This window comes from Zonotrichia leucophrys, chromosome 3, assembly GCF_028769735.1.
Source record: "Zonotrichia leucophrys gambelii isolate GWCS_2022_RI chromosome 3, RI_Zleu_2.0, whole genome shotgun sequence".
NCBI classification, from domain to species: domain Eukaryota; kingdom Metazoa; phylum Chordata; class Aves; order Passeriformes; family Passerellidae; genus Zonotrichia; species Zonotrichia leucophrys.
This window is the reverse complement of record NC_088172.1, coordinates 101,723,524-101,739,880: the sequence shown is the minus strand read 5'-3', so window position 1 is coordinate 101,739,880 and position 16,357 is coordinate 101,723,524. Positions and strand designations below refer to the sequence as shown.

At 48.8% G+C, this 16,357-nt stretch overlaps 2 protein-coding genes across 4 annotated transcripts; both read right to left on the bottom strand.

Annotated features, from left to right (window-relative positions):
* Positions 1 to 21: 21 nt before the first annotated feature.
* On the bottom strand, positions 22 to 3,054 carry MALL (mal, T cell differentiation protein like). The gene is made up of 4 exons (XM_064709670.1): positions 2,460 to 3,054; positions 1,229 to 1,396; positions 887 to 1,015; positions 22 to 547 (listed from the first exon to the last, which is right to left on the bottom strand). The coding sequence occupies exons 1-4, from the start codon at positions 2,559 to 2,561 to the stop codon at positions 485 to 487; spliced, it is 462 nt and encodes a 153-aa protein (XP_064565740.1). The 5' UTR covers positions 2,562 to 3,054; the 3' UTR covers positions 22 to 484.
* Positions 3,055 to 4,100: 1,046 nt separating this feature from the next.
* On the bottom strand, positions 4,101 to 16,195 carry NPHP1 (nephrocystin 1). Of its 3 annotated transcripts, none has more exons than XM_064709665.1 (21): positions 15,767 to 16,195; positions 15,559 to 15,623; positions 14,743 to 14,803; positions 14,200 to 14,336; positions 13,663 to 13,858; positions 13,374 to 13,475; positions 12,818 to 12,909; positions 12,658 to 12,697; positions 12,293 to 12,377; positions 11,619 to 11,713; positions 11,206 to 11,334; positions 10,356 to 10,430; positions 9,982 to 10,092; positions 9,248 to 9,325; positions 8,969 to 9,051; positions 8,020 to 8,096; positions 7,655 to 7,751; positions 7,435 to 7,547; positions 6,107 to 6,180; positions 5,958 to 6,002; positions 4,101 to 4,584 (listed from the first exon to the last, which is right to left on the bottom strand). In XM_064709665.1, exons 1-21 carry the CDS (start codon positions 15,971 to 15,973, stop codon positions 4,306 to 4,308), a joined length of 2,241 nt encoding a protein of 746 aa, XP_064565735.1. In that variant the 5' UTR covers positions 15,974 to 16,195; the 3' UTR covers positions 4,101 to 4,305. The 3 variants fall into 3 exon arrangements, with proteins under 3 accessions (XP_064565735.1, XP_064565733.1, XP_064565736.1); XM_064709663.1 differs by having other exon boundaries at positions 7,655 to 7,754; positions 15,767 to 16,194; XM_064709666.1 differs by lacking the exon at positions 9,248 to 9,325 and having other exon boundaries at positions 7,655 to 7,754; positions 15,767 to 16,191.
* Between the last annotated feature and the right edge of the window lie 162 nt (positions 16,196 to 16,357).

The following is a 16,357-nucleotide window of genomic DNA, read 5'->3' as shown; positions in this document are numbered from 1 at the left end:
ACAGCTTACAGAGTAGTCAAAATCTGCCCATTGACACTTTATTCCAAATACAGCATTTACCAAATGAAACCATCTGAAAGTCAAGGAACACAATCTTGTATTATTGTTATGAACTTGTGTTGGGGAGGGATGGAGCTGAACTGGAGAAAGGCAAATTACAGAAGAAAGGAGGTTGTTTGCTGAAGGAACAGTGATTTTTTTTTTTCCTCTTCCCATGGTTGTCAATATTTGGCAGAATGTCGGTACTGGAGGCTTGGGGCCTTGCACCCAGTCCCTCCCCTCACAAGTCCCTCCCCCAGGCAAGGCAGGAAATGTCCCACAGGCACACCAAGGTGTGCCAGCAAAATCCCTCCTGTGATGAAGTGCAAAAGGACTTGCTGTTCCTGAGGCCTGGTGACAGGGCTGGAGCAGGGACACCTTGGGATGACAGCAAGGTCTCTCACACTGGGAAAGCCCTCGTCCCGTCAATCTGGTGCTGCCAGGATCACTGGTAGTAGATGCTGAAGGCGTGGAGGATGTACAGGAAGGTCGTGAGGAAGGCAAAGAACTGCACGAGAGGAAGAAGAGGAAGGGTCAGCTGGCAGAGTCAAACCCCATCTCTTCCCAGTGCTCTCAGCTCTCAGGTGGGGAAGCCTCCCAGCACAGAGCTCCCTCCAGCCTCAAAGGAGAGGCAAAGCCTCAGCTTTTCCCAGCATCCAGCCATGTCAGGCTGTCCATGAACTGGTGGACCCTAAGAAGACAATGCCAGCTGCACGACCCACAGAGCTGAGGAGCTGAAACTCTGCCCTGTTGGCACTTGGGGTGGCTGTGCTGTGGCTTTAGCAGGTGCTGCTGCCCTTGCAGGGTGAGTGTGTGTCCTGCAGGCCGGCAGGTGCTCTGGACTCACCGATGCAGCGCTGTTGAGTTGGTAGTTGAGGGGCGCGTTGTCGCCGAACTCAGAGTTGATGGTGGCGTTGGCCTGCAGGACCGCGGCGCTCATGTACAGAATGGCCGTGGTGCCATGGTACAAACTGTCCTGCAAAACAAGGCACCTGTGAGTGCCCCAAAGGGGGACAGGTGCCTCTCTGGAGAGGCCTGGGATTGAACCAAGCAGTGGTTTCACAGCACAGCTCCCCTGGACTTTCCAGTCAAGGCAAAAGGAAGAAAGGGTGGGTGGGTCACCAGCCATGGTGATCCTGCGCCCACGTTGCTGCTGCCAACATCTGCCCGTGTTCCATCCCCTCCTTACCAGCACTTTCCAGTTCTCGCTGTTCCTGTGGAAGCCGAGGAGGTAGCTTAAGAGGAGCAGCAGGGAGATGAGGCAGGAGGTGAGGGACACGTACATCACCCATCCCTGCAGCAGCGGCAAGGAGACGGAGGTAGCAGCGACGAGGATCCACACCCAGGTCCCGCAGACCTGCCGGGGACAAACAGGCGCCGCTGATGAGTTTGGGATGAGGAAAAGCTCTTTTCCTCCCCAGTTCCCTCCTGGGCCAGCTGCAGCAGCCAGCGGAACCCCTGCATCTTTCCCAGAGCATCCCAGTGCTAAGGGAAGCAAGGAAGCAAGTTGGCACCGGTTCCCCTGAAAGCTCAGGGGAAATGAGTGTTCACACGAAAGGGAAGGGTTTGCTGCCGCCTTGCACACAAGGAAATGTCTCACCCCGAGGGATTTGATGGAGAAGCCAGAAAATGTGCTTTTATCTGGGAAAAGTGAGCGGCTGCCTCAACCCAGCCCTGCCCGCTCGTTAATCTCCAGGGCTTGGAATCACAGCACAAGGAAGTCTCCTCTCAGCTCCACGCACCAGCCTGGAGCGAGTTGCTCGCTCTGGATCCACCCAAAATATTTACTGAGCACAAAAAGCCCACAAGGTCATCGGGATGAGCCCGTGCCGCCCTGTGCCATCCCAGCTGCGGTGGGTGAGACCCCTGGAGTTGCAGCAGGGAGCTGAGCCCGCCACCACGGGCAGGGATCGTGCCTGTGGGGCACAGGGTGTGTGAGTTGCCAGCCCCGTGCACCATGACAAAGTACATCAGGTGCTATCTTGGCCGGTCCCACTGGATGCCCTCTGGACCCAGAAGCAATTGAAAGAATCATGGAATGTCATCGCACATTACCAGACGCCCAATTGCCTTCAACCCCTGGAAGGACTTGATAGAGAGAGCAAAATTGCCTTGATTTTCCAGCCGTTTCTACAGAGCTGCTTCACGATAACGAGAGCTGCCAGTCTGCCCTGGATGAGCCAGCGGCTCTTCGGCCTCTCCCAGCCCCACGGCAGCCGGTGACCCTCACACAGGCTGTGATGGAGCCCAGCGTGCCTTGTCCTCAAGCTGCTCCTAAAATCCCCTTCAGGAATACTTTGTGCATTCAGCGTAAGCTCAAAGACAAGCTGTCACTCCCCAGTCAGGATGCCTTCGGGACGGCTTCGGGGGATTTTAGCCAGGAGCGGGCTCCGTGAGGCAGCGCGGCGAGGCATACTCACGATCTCGGGCAGGATGAAGGCGTAGGGGATGGTTTTGAAGACGGCGGGTCCGGAGGGCAGGGCGGGCTGCGCGGAGGCTGCGGAGGGACCCACCGAGGCCATCTCTGCCCCGCCGACAGCGCTCCGCTCCGCTCGGCTCCGCTGGCGCTCGCCTGCCCCGCGCCGCTCCCGTGCGGGATTTAAGGGACACGCCCGCGGGACGTAAGCGCAGGAACCGGCCCGGGCTGGCACCGCGCCGCTGCCCCGGGCCCGGCCCGCCGAGCCCTGGCACCGCCCGAGGCTGCGCCGCTCGGTGCATCCCCCGGGCAGCCGCGATGGGACACACGGGACCCCACCCCGCCGGGCACCAGGGCAAGGTCATCAGCTGGAGAGGGAAGGAAAAAACTTCCTACACCTTGCCGGCACAGAAATGTTTCCCGCGAACAGTTCTCTTGGCACGCTTCCAATCCTGAAATATTTTAGCTTCCAGTGTTGTAGCCTCCTCCCCTTTCTGTTCAGGTTTCTGCTCCGCGGTCACGTCAGACACCTCCACACCCTCCAGGCACATCCAGCCTTCAGAAACTGGCAGGTAAATTTTACAAACACGCCAGGAGGGCTTGGCAATGTGCCCCCGAGTGCCCAGTAAGGTGTGAAGGGGAGCGACAGGAATTTCTGCCTCCTGGCAAATGCAGTTTGGATTTGGGAAGCGCTTGCTGTCTCATCAGTGCACTCTGCCTGGCCCCAGAACTCCCAGATAAGGGGTGGGATGAAAGGCTGGGGGTGGCACTTCTGCCTGGTGGCCCAGAGAGGACAGACTGACCCCATTAACCAGGGCAATGGGCTACAGCAGGAGGAAGACACTGTCCCAGTGAGTTATCCCAGCTCTGCTAGGCGAGACAGGTGATGCCCCAGGAACTTGGCTTCTGTGCCAAGCTCTTGCACAACACAGAGCAAAGATCAAATCCATGTCTCTGAGCGCTTCCTAGGCTGGGGGAAGTGTCCTGTGGTATTTCTGGAGGCTCCAGTTTATAGATACTCCAGTGGGAGCTGGTTTTTGGCTCCATGCAGTGGACATTTTCAAAAATCTTGTTTCATATCTTGCCAGACAAAACTGAGCCTGGCCTGGGCTTAAATCCAGGTGTGACTCGGTGGCAATGTCCCCATCACCCTGCAGGAAGCATCCAGATGCTCCAGCACTGAAGAGAAAGTGGATTAATCACTTCCCCCTGGGAATGGGCAGCACACAGAGCCTGTGGTCACAAGGTGCTCAGGGGTCAGCAGAGGAAACAATCCTGGGGAAACAGAGCATTCCCAGGACTCCCACCTGCTGCTATTTGTGTTGGGTCAGGCACATTCCTGGGAGGAACCCAGCCTTCTCCTGAGTGGGGGAGAGGAACAGGCAAACAGCCTAAAAACGGGGCAACCTGCTGGTCACTGGTTGGGCAAGAGAGGATTCTTCCCCTAAGCTGGCTGTCCTTGCTCAGCAGCATTCTTAGAGATCTCTGCTCTTTCCTTTCCCTGCTCCCAGGCTGCTGGGGGACTGGGACAAAGAGTCTTTTGTTCACCCTGATTAAAACAACACTGGAAAATAATTGGAAGCTGCATGAGAGGAGGAAAGGGTTACCTCAGCTTTGGCAAAGTATGACACCTGACATGGCTACATCAGGTAGGGCAACCAGAGCCTTGTTTAATGCTGCAAAGTTAAAAACTTAAAATACAATTTCCAGTAGATAAACAGATAAAATATTTTTAATCTCTCTCAAAATCCTAATTGCACTAAAATATCCATTACAATTCAGCTCCTGCACAATCTCTTTGGTAAGAACTTAATTTTATTTTTACCATGTCCTTAGAGAGCTTGATTTTTTCATTCTCCAGGATTGTTTTCCCTCACTTCTCCTAAGAAATCATAGGCCAGCTCTGAGATGTCAAAGGCTCTGTGGGTATTTTCTGATGACAGCAGGTACTCCAGGGCACCATCTCTCTCCTGGCTCCTCTTCAGGAAGTCATGGATGACCTTCCAGCGAGACAATTCCACCTCCTCCTCAGCCCATCTGTAGCTGGGGAGGGACGTGGAGCAGAGCAGAGGGAACACAGAGTCGTGGTACACCAGGACAAACGCAGCCTTCAGGAATTCTTGATCTCTCTGCAGACAAGAGTGGTGAAAATACCTCAGTGCCAACATGTGGTGTTGTCAAGCACTTTCCAAAGTATTGTACATGGGAAAAAACCCCAAACAACTCATTCCCAGTTCCTAGGAAAACAATGGGAAGAGATCTGACCTTCCTAAACATGCGTCCGTTTTCCTGGATAAGCCTCCAGCATATCCACAAACCTGAACTCTGCCAGCCTTCCCACAAACTACAGGCACTGAGAGCCCCTTGCTGTGGGGTATTTATATTCCTTAAAAGCAGTGCCACATCCTCCCTGCTCTGGAAACCCAAACTCCTCTCATTTCCCTGCTGTCCTAGGTGGAGCATGGCTCTGATCCCGCTCCTTGGAGCCAGAGCCGATGCTGCCCCTGGGCACTGCTGTCCCACTCTTTGTGCACGGTGTGACCTGTGTGCTCTCCTGTGAAGATCAGCTTGGAAAACCCAGAGACGAAGGATCAGCCTGGTCAATTATCAAACCCATGGGAAAGATCCAAGTCCAGAGTGTCCCAGCCCCAGGAGCGCTGTGCCTGGCAGGGAGCGTTTCACAGCTCAGCCCCACGGAGCCACACCAGGGGTGAGCACTCAGCAATCCTCCCCTGGGAGTGGCACATGCCAGTCAGGTAGAACTGGATGCTTCTGGGAGTTGCCAATTCCGTGAGCAGATCTGCTCTCCTCTTGGATGAATGGCCCTGACAAAGCTGCTCTGACTCAGCGGGTGTTTGTTCTGTGTAAACGGGGAGCCATCCTTGTGCATCAGTTCAGGAGCATGCACAGGAATGAAATATCCCACTGCTGCTTCCAGGAAATCCAGCACTGAGAGCCAATGGCTTTCTCATTCAGTTCCTGCAGCTGCTCTCTGTCCAGGGGACAGGATGTAGGACAAGGTCTGGGTGAGCCTGGGGACAACCAGGTAAATTCTCCAGCTGTCTTTGTGCCAAAACATGGATTACAACTCTATGAGGTAGGGAGATCTGAGGAGTTTAGGGGGCCTTTTCCCAGGCAGATTGTGGGAGGACTGAAGCTCAGAGTTTGGAGGAGGGAAGATGATTTTGTGGGCATACACAGCCCCTTTTTGTGTCCATGACTGTTAGAAGCACATCTTGACAGGGAGCCACTCTGGGTACCAAGCTCTAACAGGTAACCCCTAACAACACTGAAATAAAGTTACAAGTTAATTTAATTTTCCTCCTGCTCCTGGTTTACTGTTATAAATCTGGGTGAGAAATGTTAAGAACTGCATTTACATAAATCTGTTTTCTAAATAGCTGTATGGTGAGAGGAAAAGCTAAGCAGCAATTGCACTGGCAGGGAGCAGCTAGGTGAAATTACCCTGAATATATGGAAAGAAAAACCTGTGGTTTGTTACCTTCTCAATTCTCTTCAATGTTCTTTCTTTCTCAGCCCAGGCACTCTAAAATGAAATGAAAAATCAGAGCAAGGCTGGAGAACTTTGTCTTCTCCCAGGACAAAAAAAAGGCTCAAATTTAGCCTGGAAATGCTGACAAGGTAACATACCCGAAGTGCATCCATCAGGTCTGGCTGATCCAGGAGTTGAGGGAAAGTTGCTAGCACAGGATTACAGATTAAGTCTGAAACAGAAAACAAACACATTCAAGGCTAAGGAAGAATCAGTTTGCAAAGTATTGGCACATGCAGGTATTCAGCACATCCCCTCCTGTCAGGTTATTCCAAAGGGAAAATGAGCTGTGACAGTACTCCAGGGCAGGGAAGGTAGAACTCCCTAAAAACTGTTCTGACTGCAGCCAATTCTCAGAGGCTGAGAGACAGTTAAACCAGGAGAGGGGACACACAAGCCCCAGTGCTGGTTATTGGGAACACCAGCAAACACGAGCCCTTCCTGATTCACCTGCCAGAGGTGTTTTCCCTCATTTCTGCACCTGCCTTTTTTACACACAGCTGCAGTTGTGCTGCTTAGTTTGGATGTTATGGATAAACACACTTGGGTTCTACCTCAGCCTGGTGTGGCATTTTAGGAGAACCAAGGACCAAGTGCACAGTGAATTTTCCCAATGGAGCACAATTCCACTGCACAGGTGTCCAGGTGCTTTTTGGGTCACTTCCATGAGAAATCACTTTGCTCCTGTGATTATTTTAATTAATGAGACTGTGGATAAGATTCCAAGTGACGGAGAGCAGGATTTTGGCTGAAGTGTATTCTTTATCATGTGATTTCAAATATTGAATGTACTCTTGTCCCTTCACCTTGAAGCTGATGGTAAGTTTGGTAAACATGAAGCATTTACTAATGCACAAACATTTCGGGGAAGAGAGCCAGGACTGATGACTTCTGGGAAGGAGAACAGACATTTTCAGTTGTCTATTCCTAAAGTGATGGTGGATTTTGAAATAATAGAAATCTTCTTTAGTTGCACAGCTACCAGAACAACTCCTGGGATAAAGCCTTGCAATGGCTTCACATGGAGTCTGAATCCAAAGGGATCCAGTTTAACTCCAGGAGAGGTCATCAGCCTGATCTACTGTCCTAAATTATTCAGATCAAATCAGGTAAGTGTGGCAGTTCTCACCTATATAAATTCATATGTAGTACAGTTAAGAAATATAATTTTTCCTTATTTCAAGTTGGTTTTAAAATGGAGAAGGCTATAAACTATCATTAGTTCTGCTGAATAATCAGGGCAAGACACTGAATTCTAAATCCAGAATTCTCCAACTTCTCTCTCTCCCTACTGTCAGTAAGTAAATAATAATTAAAAACTAAAAATAAAGAGGATAACAGCCTGAGTGCCAAAAACATCTCTCACCAAAGGGAGACGTGGCAAGAGCCATTCCCTGGATGAACCTGATCTTCCTGCAGTGCTCACCTGTGCTCTGCATGCTCGTCCTGTCCTTCAGGAGGGCATCTCCAAGGATTTGCCGATAAAACACCAGGAGGTGGATGTAGCACATGCCCCCAACTAATGTTTCAGGGAGAAAACTGTTGGGAAAATAAGGGACAGCAGCTGAGGTGTTCACTGCAAACACTGCAGATTTCTCTGGGCTGTCTGGAATACTTTTTCATTTTATGGAAGCACGAGGACTCACTTCAGGATGTCTTTCGAGTGCACACTCGGTGACTTCACCTTCACCAGAAGCACAGGCTGCTTCCTGAGGCTCATGAACTGCTGAAAAACCCCGGAGCCTGCTGCAGGAAGAGACAGCCCAGGTTCACACAGTCAGTTTGAAACAATTATATTACAAACATGGGCATTTCTGTGGGTTGAGAACTCTTTCGAGTTTAGTCAGCCTGGTAGCACTCAGCTCCCACAGCCAAGGCAAAAGCAGATAAATAATGAAATGCATGCAAAAACAGAAGACACAAACCCAAACCAGGCTGTGGGGACTGTTGTGAAGGAGATGCAGCAACAATCACATTATTATGTTTATATTATATTGAAAAGAAACCAGACCTCTCCTCGATATTGATGGGTCAACCTCAACACCTCTCTCATAGGGAGTTCCACCACTCAGGACCAGCTCATGCATCCTGCCAATAAAGATTCATTTGAAGCCTGTATGATATTGGGAATTCAACTATTTTTGGAATTTAATTGTACTGGGAGGTCAATTATTTTAAAAGCCATTAACAACATTGTTTCTTTTCCACAGCCCAAATATTTTTCTTGCATGGAATTTAGCAATTGTTTCACTACAATGGTTTTGAGGAATCACCACTTCAACAATTAAAATCTTTCAGATTTGAAATTTGTTAAAGAATAATGTAACCCCAGTTCTGCCAAGAGTAAGTCACTGCTGAAACAAGCATGAAACTGAATCTGTAATACCGTCTTACTTAATGAAATAATAGAACAATATTTAAAATATGAGACTTAGAAGAGATTTAGAGAGTTCTAGAACAGTAGAGGTGTCCCGTGGGTATTTTTTTTGAGCTGTAACCCAGATAAATTCAGAATAAATATACACTATATATATTATATATATATATATGTGTGTGTGTCTACCAATATTTGGCAAAAAAAAAAGTCTTGAAAGTCTGAGCTACAATGAATTATTTCTGTCAATAAACAGAAAGTTTTCCTATATTTAATAAAATAAAAATATACACACTTCATTATTCTTTCAGATGACTGGACCCACTAATCATAAATCATAATTCCAAGAGCAGTGAGAGATTCATTCACAATAACTTCCAGGTCTTGGGAACCAGTCTCCCAATTTCCACCTGGGAAAGGGATAATACAGCAAAGAAGAGCCAGAATCCCAAAGGACTGGGCTGGATGCCCCCTGCCCCAGCAGTGTGTAAGTATGAAAGATGGGCTTTACTCTCAGTCTAAACCAGATGTATAAATTACATCTGTGTGTAAATACAGGGAGAGCAGGAAAAGGCAACAAACTCACTTGGAAGGAATAGGAATCCCACTGGAAGTGAAAAGCTTCAGAAAGGCCCAGCCACAGCTCAGCTCTCCTCTTTCACCTGTTGACTAGAAAAAAAAAGAGAAATGTAAATTATTTGAGCAGCTGACCCAGAATGAGTGACTGAACCACAATTAATTACAGTAACTACATGAAAATTGTTGTAGTTATCCCCTTTTCCTCTTTCACCCTTGTGTGTTCAAAAATCACAATCTGCCTTCTCTGAGGTTGTTTTTCTGGCTTTACCATCTATTATCTTACTACCTGTTGTGCTTTCCAGCAGCATATCCCAGATGGACAGGCTCTATCTGTGTAAACTGGAGCTGGAGACCACTGTCCATGCTGCTGAAACAGTTAAAACTTTGGTTTTCCAACTGTACAAGACATTAGTCTGAAATAAATCACAGAGATGGAAAACTGCGGGAGTGAAGGGAGAACTCATCCATTGTGATCCCATGGCATGGGATCTTTGGCATAAATTATTTCAGTGTTGGTACAGGGACACTCATGTCCATGAGCCAGAGGGATTTTTATTCTCTACTTAGGGATATTCTCCCATCAGAGAATCCCAGAATACTTTGGGTTGGAAGGGATTTTAAGGATCATCTTGTTCCACCCCCTGCCATGGACAGGGGCATCTTCCACCATCCCAGGTTGCTCCAAGCCCTGTCCAGCCTGGCCTTGGACACTGCCAGGGATCCAGGGGCAGCCACAGCTTCTGTGGGCAACTGTGCCAGGGCCTGCCCACCCTCACAGGGAAGAATTCCTTCCCAATATCCCATCTATCCCTGCCTTCTGATAGTGGGAAATCATCCCCCTTGTCCTATCACACCATGAGCTTGTGAAAAGTCTCTGTCCATCTTTCCTGTAGGCTCCTTCCAGGCAATCCTATTCTCCAATCCTGTTCTCTAATGAGGGATATTCTCTGACTGGGACCAGCTGCTTCCCTTCATAAACCTGCCCTTGGAGGGATTTCCACTGCACCTCCCCACACTCACATTGCACTTGTACGTGATGCCAAGCTCAAACAAGATCCCAATGTCTGCAGACAGGGAGTTGGACCTGACAAAACAGTCACCATCAAGCAAGCTGGGTAAGATGCCCATCACCTGATACAGAGAGAGGGAGGAGAAAAAAAAAAAAGTTTATATACTTATAAAAAAAAAATTTTGATTTTTAAAGGCCATCAAGCACATCCCTCACTCAACACAAGATCTTAGACCCAATCCATATAAAAATGAGGAGAGAACCAATTCCAGTCAAAACCTTGCTCCCCTTATTGTCTTTCCATGGAGCACAGCTGTGCCACCAAGGAACACTTTAGTGACACTCAAGGAAGAAGCTGTAAACAGCCAGGGGCTGTGTCACCTACCCTTGGAGAAAAGGTCCAAGTTTGAGGATTTTTAGGCAGCCACGTGGCTCTCACTGTGTGAATGTTACTCAGCACCTAAAGTGGGGAAAAAAGCAAAGGTCAGTTTTTCTGGAAAGCCCTTTCAAAAAGTGCAGGGTTATCCCAGATGGATCCAACACTGCACACAATCAAGACAACTGGAAGAAAACTGCTGAATAATCAGGGTTATGTTTTTACAAAAAGCTGCTCTGCACACACCCAAAGGAACAGAGGATCAAGGGCACATGGAGGAACCTGCCCCTGACCCAGCTGCTCCAGGCCCATCCCAGGAGACAGATCAGCCCAGGAAACATCATTGCCAGGAACACAAAGGAGCCAGGAGGCACAATGGCAGGTGGGGGACCCAAAATTAGGGACTCAGAGAACTGGAGCTCCCACCCTGCCCCTCCCAGGCACCCAGCACAGCCCCAGGGGCAGGGTGTGACTGTCACCCTGAGCCAGGAGCAGCTCCCTGCCTCACCTCACTCTGCTCTGGGCATCCTGGGGCTGCACCTGATTTACCACGAGAGGAAAGCAGAGGGGAGAAACCAAAGGCAGAAAAAGGGAGGGGTCCAAGTGCCTTGTGCAGCACCTTGGGTGGGAAGCTTGGCTTGCCTGGCCATGCCCAATGCCCATCAATGCAGTCTGGCCTGTTTTATCATTCCATTCCCTTCTTCTGGGCGAGTGGGCTCAAACCAGACTCATCTGAGCATAAATTAAGCAGCTTGGGAGGTGTGTGTGTCTCTGAGACAGAGAGGAAGCAGACCCTGAAGGATGCTGGAAGCTCCAAACCTCCTGCAGTCCATTTTTGGGAAGCAGACACGTTCCTTACCCGGCTGCCATCGAAGAGGCAGAGCCGGACGTGCCGGCTGAGGACGCGCACGCCGCTCCCAGGGGGAGGGATCATCTTGCAGCTGCACAAAGTGACAATCAGGGACACTCTGGTGGCTCTAGGATGGATCTGAAACACAGCAGAAGGAGGATTAAGCCTACAGTCCCTTCTGCATGTGGTCTCATCTTGTGTTTATGGACTGAGGTTATTCTCCCAAGCACCAACCCAGTGAGAGGCAGCAGCAGGATTTCTTCACAAGCCTTTAGCTCTGCCCCAGGGATCTTTTAGAGACAGACAGAAGGTCCCAGCAGAAGAAATATTTGCACCAGGAATGGTGCAAATTAAGACATAATCACCAGCCAAAAGGAAAGAAGGCAAATACAGTTTGTGTCCCCCTTAGCAGCAATGCTCACAGTATTTCTCTCAGAGTTCCACACCAGGTCTTTGAAAGCCAGCTGGGATGGAGTAAGCTTGGGTTGCAAGTAGTAACTTGCTCGAAATTCTTCACCTACAACAAGAGTATATTTAAAAACTCTTCATTTTTCAAATTATCTTTATTGTGCCCAAAAGGACAACACCCAAAACTCATGTCCAGGTAAGTGTTTGATTAAACAAAACTATGGAATTATCTGCCATGAGCACTGTCTGCTATTTGTGGGTGTTCTGAAGTATTTAATCTCAAAAGCACAATAATTTCATTTTATAAAGAGATTAAACAGCTTTAGACAGAAAGACTAACAAAACATGAGATATCTTAATGCATTTGGTGAAGAGACTAGAAAAGACCTTTGAGAAAAAGGGAAGATTAAAATAAAATCAAAAAAATCATCATTTCCTGCAAAGTCAACAGGAACAAACTTCCAAAGAGGAAACTCTTTGAAATCATGAGGAAATTTGTCAGGATTTCACATTGATAAATTGAAATTTAAGGGAAAAAAAATCTTTTATACATTTTTTTTAATGGGTCAAACATAGCCAGTTAGCCAATTAATTAAAATTGAGCAGTATGGATTGGGGTCCAATGGCTGGTGACAGGGTGAGAAAGCCACCACAGAGCCCTGAGAATCCTGCCAGGTGAGATCCCGACCTTCCTCCAGGAGCTGGAACAGCATGGATGGGCGAAACCCTGCAGGAACTGCCCCTGTGGTGGTCAGCACCTCCACTGTGTCATTCTAGCAAAAACAAAGCAAAAAAGAAATTACCGGTCCTGATATTTACCAGCAAAATTCATCCTAAATTACAGCTCTGTTTAGAACCAGAAACTTGGGGTATCAGTCACCTCTTCTGAAGCATTTCTGTGGCATTTCTTGCTACCAAAAACTCCCAAAACACAGATGTTAATTAGGAACAATGGTCTTTGATATGAGGCACAGTGTTTGGGAAAGGCACAGCTTTTCTACAAAATAATGAAGATTATGGCAGGTGAAGCTGCCCTGTAAGAGGGGCACCCACCTCTACAATGGCTCGGACAGCACTCCAGTGGGAATCTGTTCTGGAAGAAAACAGAGGGATTTATAGTAAATCCTCACATGAACAAAACTTTAGCCACTTAATATTGCTGTGTTTCCAAACAGCAGCAGCTTCAAAACCGTATCTGAGGCATTCCATTTACCTTTTTTTAATTTCAGCTCCATCTGCTGTTTCATCCACCACTTCTATGTGTTCTTCTGACTCCTCCTGGCTTTCTTCCTCTTCCTTAGGAACCTGGAATTCACATTTAAATGGCAAAAGGCTTGAGTTCTGTTCTTAAAAATGCCTTCTCCAACCACAGCCCGTATTAATGTCAGTTTAGAATGAATTAAGTAAGTTTAGAAAAGGAGATTTTCGCCCTGTGATGAAGAAAATTTTCCCACATTTACATGGACTCCCATTTCAGATAAATTATTAAAACCCCAAATCAAGCCACAGCAGCTTGGAGTCTTCAGATTTGACCTTTAAGTGCCAAAGATTCTGACTTTGATATTCAAGAAACTTCTCTGCCACAACTTCCCAAGGCACAGAAATGCTGCTTTTGATATCTCCAGCCCCATGGACAAAACCATGGAGCTATTTCCAAATACCTGGCTTTATTTCCAAACAACACATGGCACTGTGACCAGATCATTGATTATAGATCATTAATCTATATAAAAGAGCAGAGATGAGGGCAGAGGTTGCAGCACACCCACCGCAAGGTAGGTCCTGGGAACGAGGCCTCTCTCCCCCTTGGAATTTTCAGCTACCCACCAGCCATCCTCCTTCTTGTCATGTATGAGCAGGGTTTCACCTTTCTTTGGCATTGGAAAAAGAGACAAAGACAAAAAAAACAGGCAAATATTTAAATGAAAAAGGACCTAACTCCAGTTTTCCCCCAAATCCCACAAGTGGCTGAATCCCAAAAGCACAGGATTTCATTATGGTTACTGCTTAACTCAGAGTGATCTGCAGTGTAAAAACCCTTTGCAGAGAGATATTTACCACAAATGTGAGATCCCCTTCCTGCTGGGCATCAAAGTTCCCAACAGCAACACATTCTCTAACATTTGGATCATCCAACAACTTCTCCTCATCATCTTCTTCTTCAGTGTCTTCCTCCTCACTTTCTTCATCTTCACTCTCCTCCTCTTCTTCATTTCCCTCTTCTGCATGAGAGCCTTTCTGGTGTTCCTTACCCCTACCCAAAACAAATCAAACTATTTTTTTAGTATCATTCCCACCAAACTTTCTGAAATGTTGTCAAGCCTCTGCAAGGACATTATTCAGACACAGCATCTTCATTTCTCTGTTTTGCTCTCTGTCCTGAAGAAACTCCTCCAAACCTTATATTCCAGCCATGGAATATCCAGCACCCTGAGAAAATCCTAGCAAGCCATAAATGACTTCTCTCCTGAGCACTTCTACTTTTATCTTTCTGTTATTTTTCAGCTAATTAAAGGGGTGATATAATGTTTTTTCAAGGTCCATTCCAGCCATAATTTAAAAAACCAGTTGCATTTGTATGTTTAAGCTACTCACCCTGGATAATTTCTTGTCACGTTATCCTGATCCAAGACAAGAAGGAGTTTCTGCAGCTGCTGGGAGAGTCTCAGCAACAGCTTTTCTTCCTCTTCCTTCCTCTGGCTGTAATTCCCCACCGGCGCAGGCTCGTCAGCCTGGCGGAGAACCCAACAAATGCCCCAAACAATCAAAGTTCCCCAATAAATTGCTCAAAGAATCAAAGTCCCTCTATAAATTAAGTTTTGCAGACATGCATTACAAGTTTTCCCCTTCCTGGGCTGCTGTCACACCCTCTTTAGTGACAATTTTCTTAGACTTTCACTCTGCCAAGGTGAAATTCTCTGTTAAGTTTTCACCTGGGACTTGGACAAAATAAAGCACTAAAGTGAGTTTTTAAATTATATAAATGGATATAAAAATATAAATTGGAGAGATGACAGGCAGGGATTGTGCAGTGCTGGGCACTGCTCTTGTGAGGGATCTAAAATGGAACACTGATTTTTTTAAAATGCTTTCCATGGTGAATTTTGGAGGAAACCACAAATTAATCTCCATACTTACTTTTTTCAAAGCATGGAGAGCCTTTGTATTCTCCTCCACCAATTCCTTCAGCTCTGTACATCTGCATTGAGAGCAAGACAGGCAGATGGTATTTTCTTAAAATTCTGACCCAAACCACACCTGCTGACTGAAAGGTGTCATTTTAGGTGCTGTGTGTCCCTTCAGGCTGAGAAATCCAAGCCCAAACAGCAGCATTTGCCAGAATCCCAGAATAGCCGGGACTGGGATGGACCTCTGGAGCTCATCCAGCCCAACCCCACTGCTCAGGGGGCAGGATCACCCAGAGCAGGTGACACAGGGATGCATCCAGCTGGGTTTGGGATCTCTCCAGAGAGGGGAGGGAGACTCCACACCCTCCCTGGGCAGCTCTTGGAATTCTCTGCCACCCTCGTGTTGGATTTGTGTTTAAATTTATGGTCATTGCTCCTCATCGTGTTGCTGGGAACACCGGAAAGAGCCTGGCACCAACACCTTGGAAATATTTATATGGATTGGTGAGGTCCCATCTCAGCCTTCCCTTCTCCAGACCGTCCTCAGCCCCAGAGGGCTGGGAAAGAACCAGCCTGGACAACAGGAGCGGGAGGGGCAAGGAGAAAACTGTACGATTAGGAGAGAAAAGGCGTGGAGGGAGCGAACACTGCTGAGGGTACCTGAGGGGACGGTGAGGGCAATGCCGGGGCGCTGGGATCGAGGGATGGGGGGCGGGATGGGGATTGGGATGGAGGGTCGGGATGGGGGTCCGAGATGGGGTTTGGAATGGGGGTCGGGATGGGGATTGGGATGGGGGTTCGGAATGGGGGGTCGGGATCCCCTCACCTCAGCCGAAGGGGCTCCCGCTGCCCGGGGGCTGCGGCCGCGCTCTCCGCCCGCAGCGCCTCCACCTGCAACAGGGGACGGGGCGGTCAGGGCCAGGGGGGACGAGACGCCCGGTGTGGGGCCAGACACCCGGTATGGCACCGGCCCCGGCACAACCCTGGTACATCCCCGGTGCAGCCCCGGTACAAACCCGGTACGGCCCCGGTACCTGTGCCCGCAGCTCTCGGCTCCGGCGCTGCACCCGCTGCAGCGGCCCCCGCGCCCGCCGCTCCGACATCGTCGCCGGGCAACGGGGCAGCCCTGGCGCCGCCGGATGACGGGCCCGGGGCGGGGCCGGAGCGCTCCACGGCCCGGCCCCCGCAGCCCCGAGCTCGGGAAGGTCCCTCGCACCCCCAGCAGCCCCGGCGGGGCTCATCTGGGGACAAACGAGGTGGCGTTTTGTGATCCCAGCCACGGAACCACGGAATAGGAGGAGCTGGAAGGCACCTCTGCAGAACACCCGGTCTGATGGCAGGATCGCTACGTTTGGGAAGGAGGTCCAAGATCAAGACAAAGCCTTAAGGGGCAGTGTTTCCTCCGCCCCCCCCCAATAGATTTGAGAACTCCATAATACCTCTGAAAACCAGCAGCCTGCAATGAATCCCCCAGCACTCCTGTCTCCTGGCATTCTCTAGCAATAAGAAGGAATTTGCTACAGCTACCTTCACAATTCCTTATCCAAAGTGCCAGAAGGAATTCTTCCTCCTTTATTATTTCACTTGTTCATTCCCAGCCAAAGCATGAACTCTTACACCACTTA

What these genes read in the sequence shown, in the direction of transcription:
- NPHP1 (XM_064709663.1), bottom strand. Translation starts at nt 15,973, where the DNA reads ATGAGCCCCGCCGGGGCTGCTGGGGGTGCGAGGGACCTTCCCGAGCTC. An exon ending in GCCGAGAGCTGCGGGCACAG is followed by an intron (nt 15,624 to 15,766) that starts GTACCGGGGCCG and finishes CCCCTGTTGCAG; the next exon opens with GTGGAGGCGCTGCGGGCGGA. An exon ending in ACCTGATGGATGCACTTCGG is followed by an intron (nt 6,003 to 6,106) that starts GTATGTTACCTT and finishes ATTTCATTTTAG; the next exon opens with AGTGCCTGGGCTGAGAAAGA.
- MALL (XM_064709670.1), bottom strand. Translation starts at nt 2,561, where the DNA reads ATGGCCTCGGTGGGTCCCTCCGCAGCCTCCGCGCAGCCCGCCCTGCCC. An exon ending in GCGAGAACTGGAAAGTGCTG is followed by an intron (nt 1,016 to 1,228) that starts GTAAGGAGGGGA and finishes CTTGTTTTGCAG; the next exon opens with GACAGTTTGTACCATGGCAC. An exon ending in AACTCAACAGCGCTGCATCG is followed by an intron (nt 548 to 886) that starts GTGAGTCCAGAG and finishes CCTCTCGTGCAG; the next exon opens with TTCTTTGCCTTCCTCACGAC.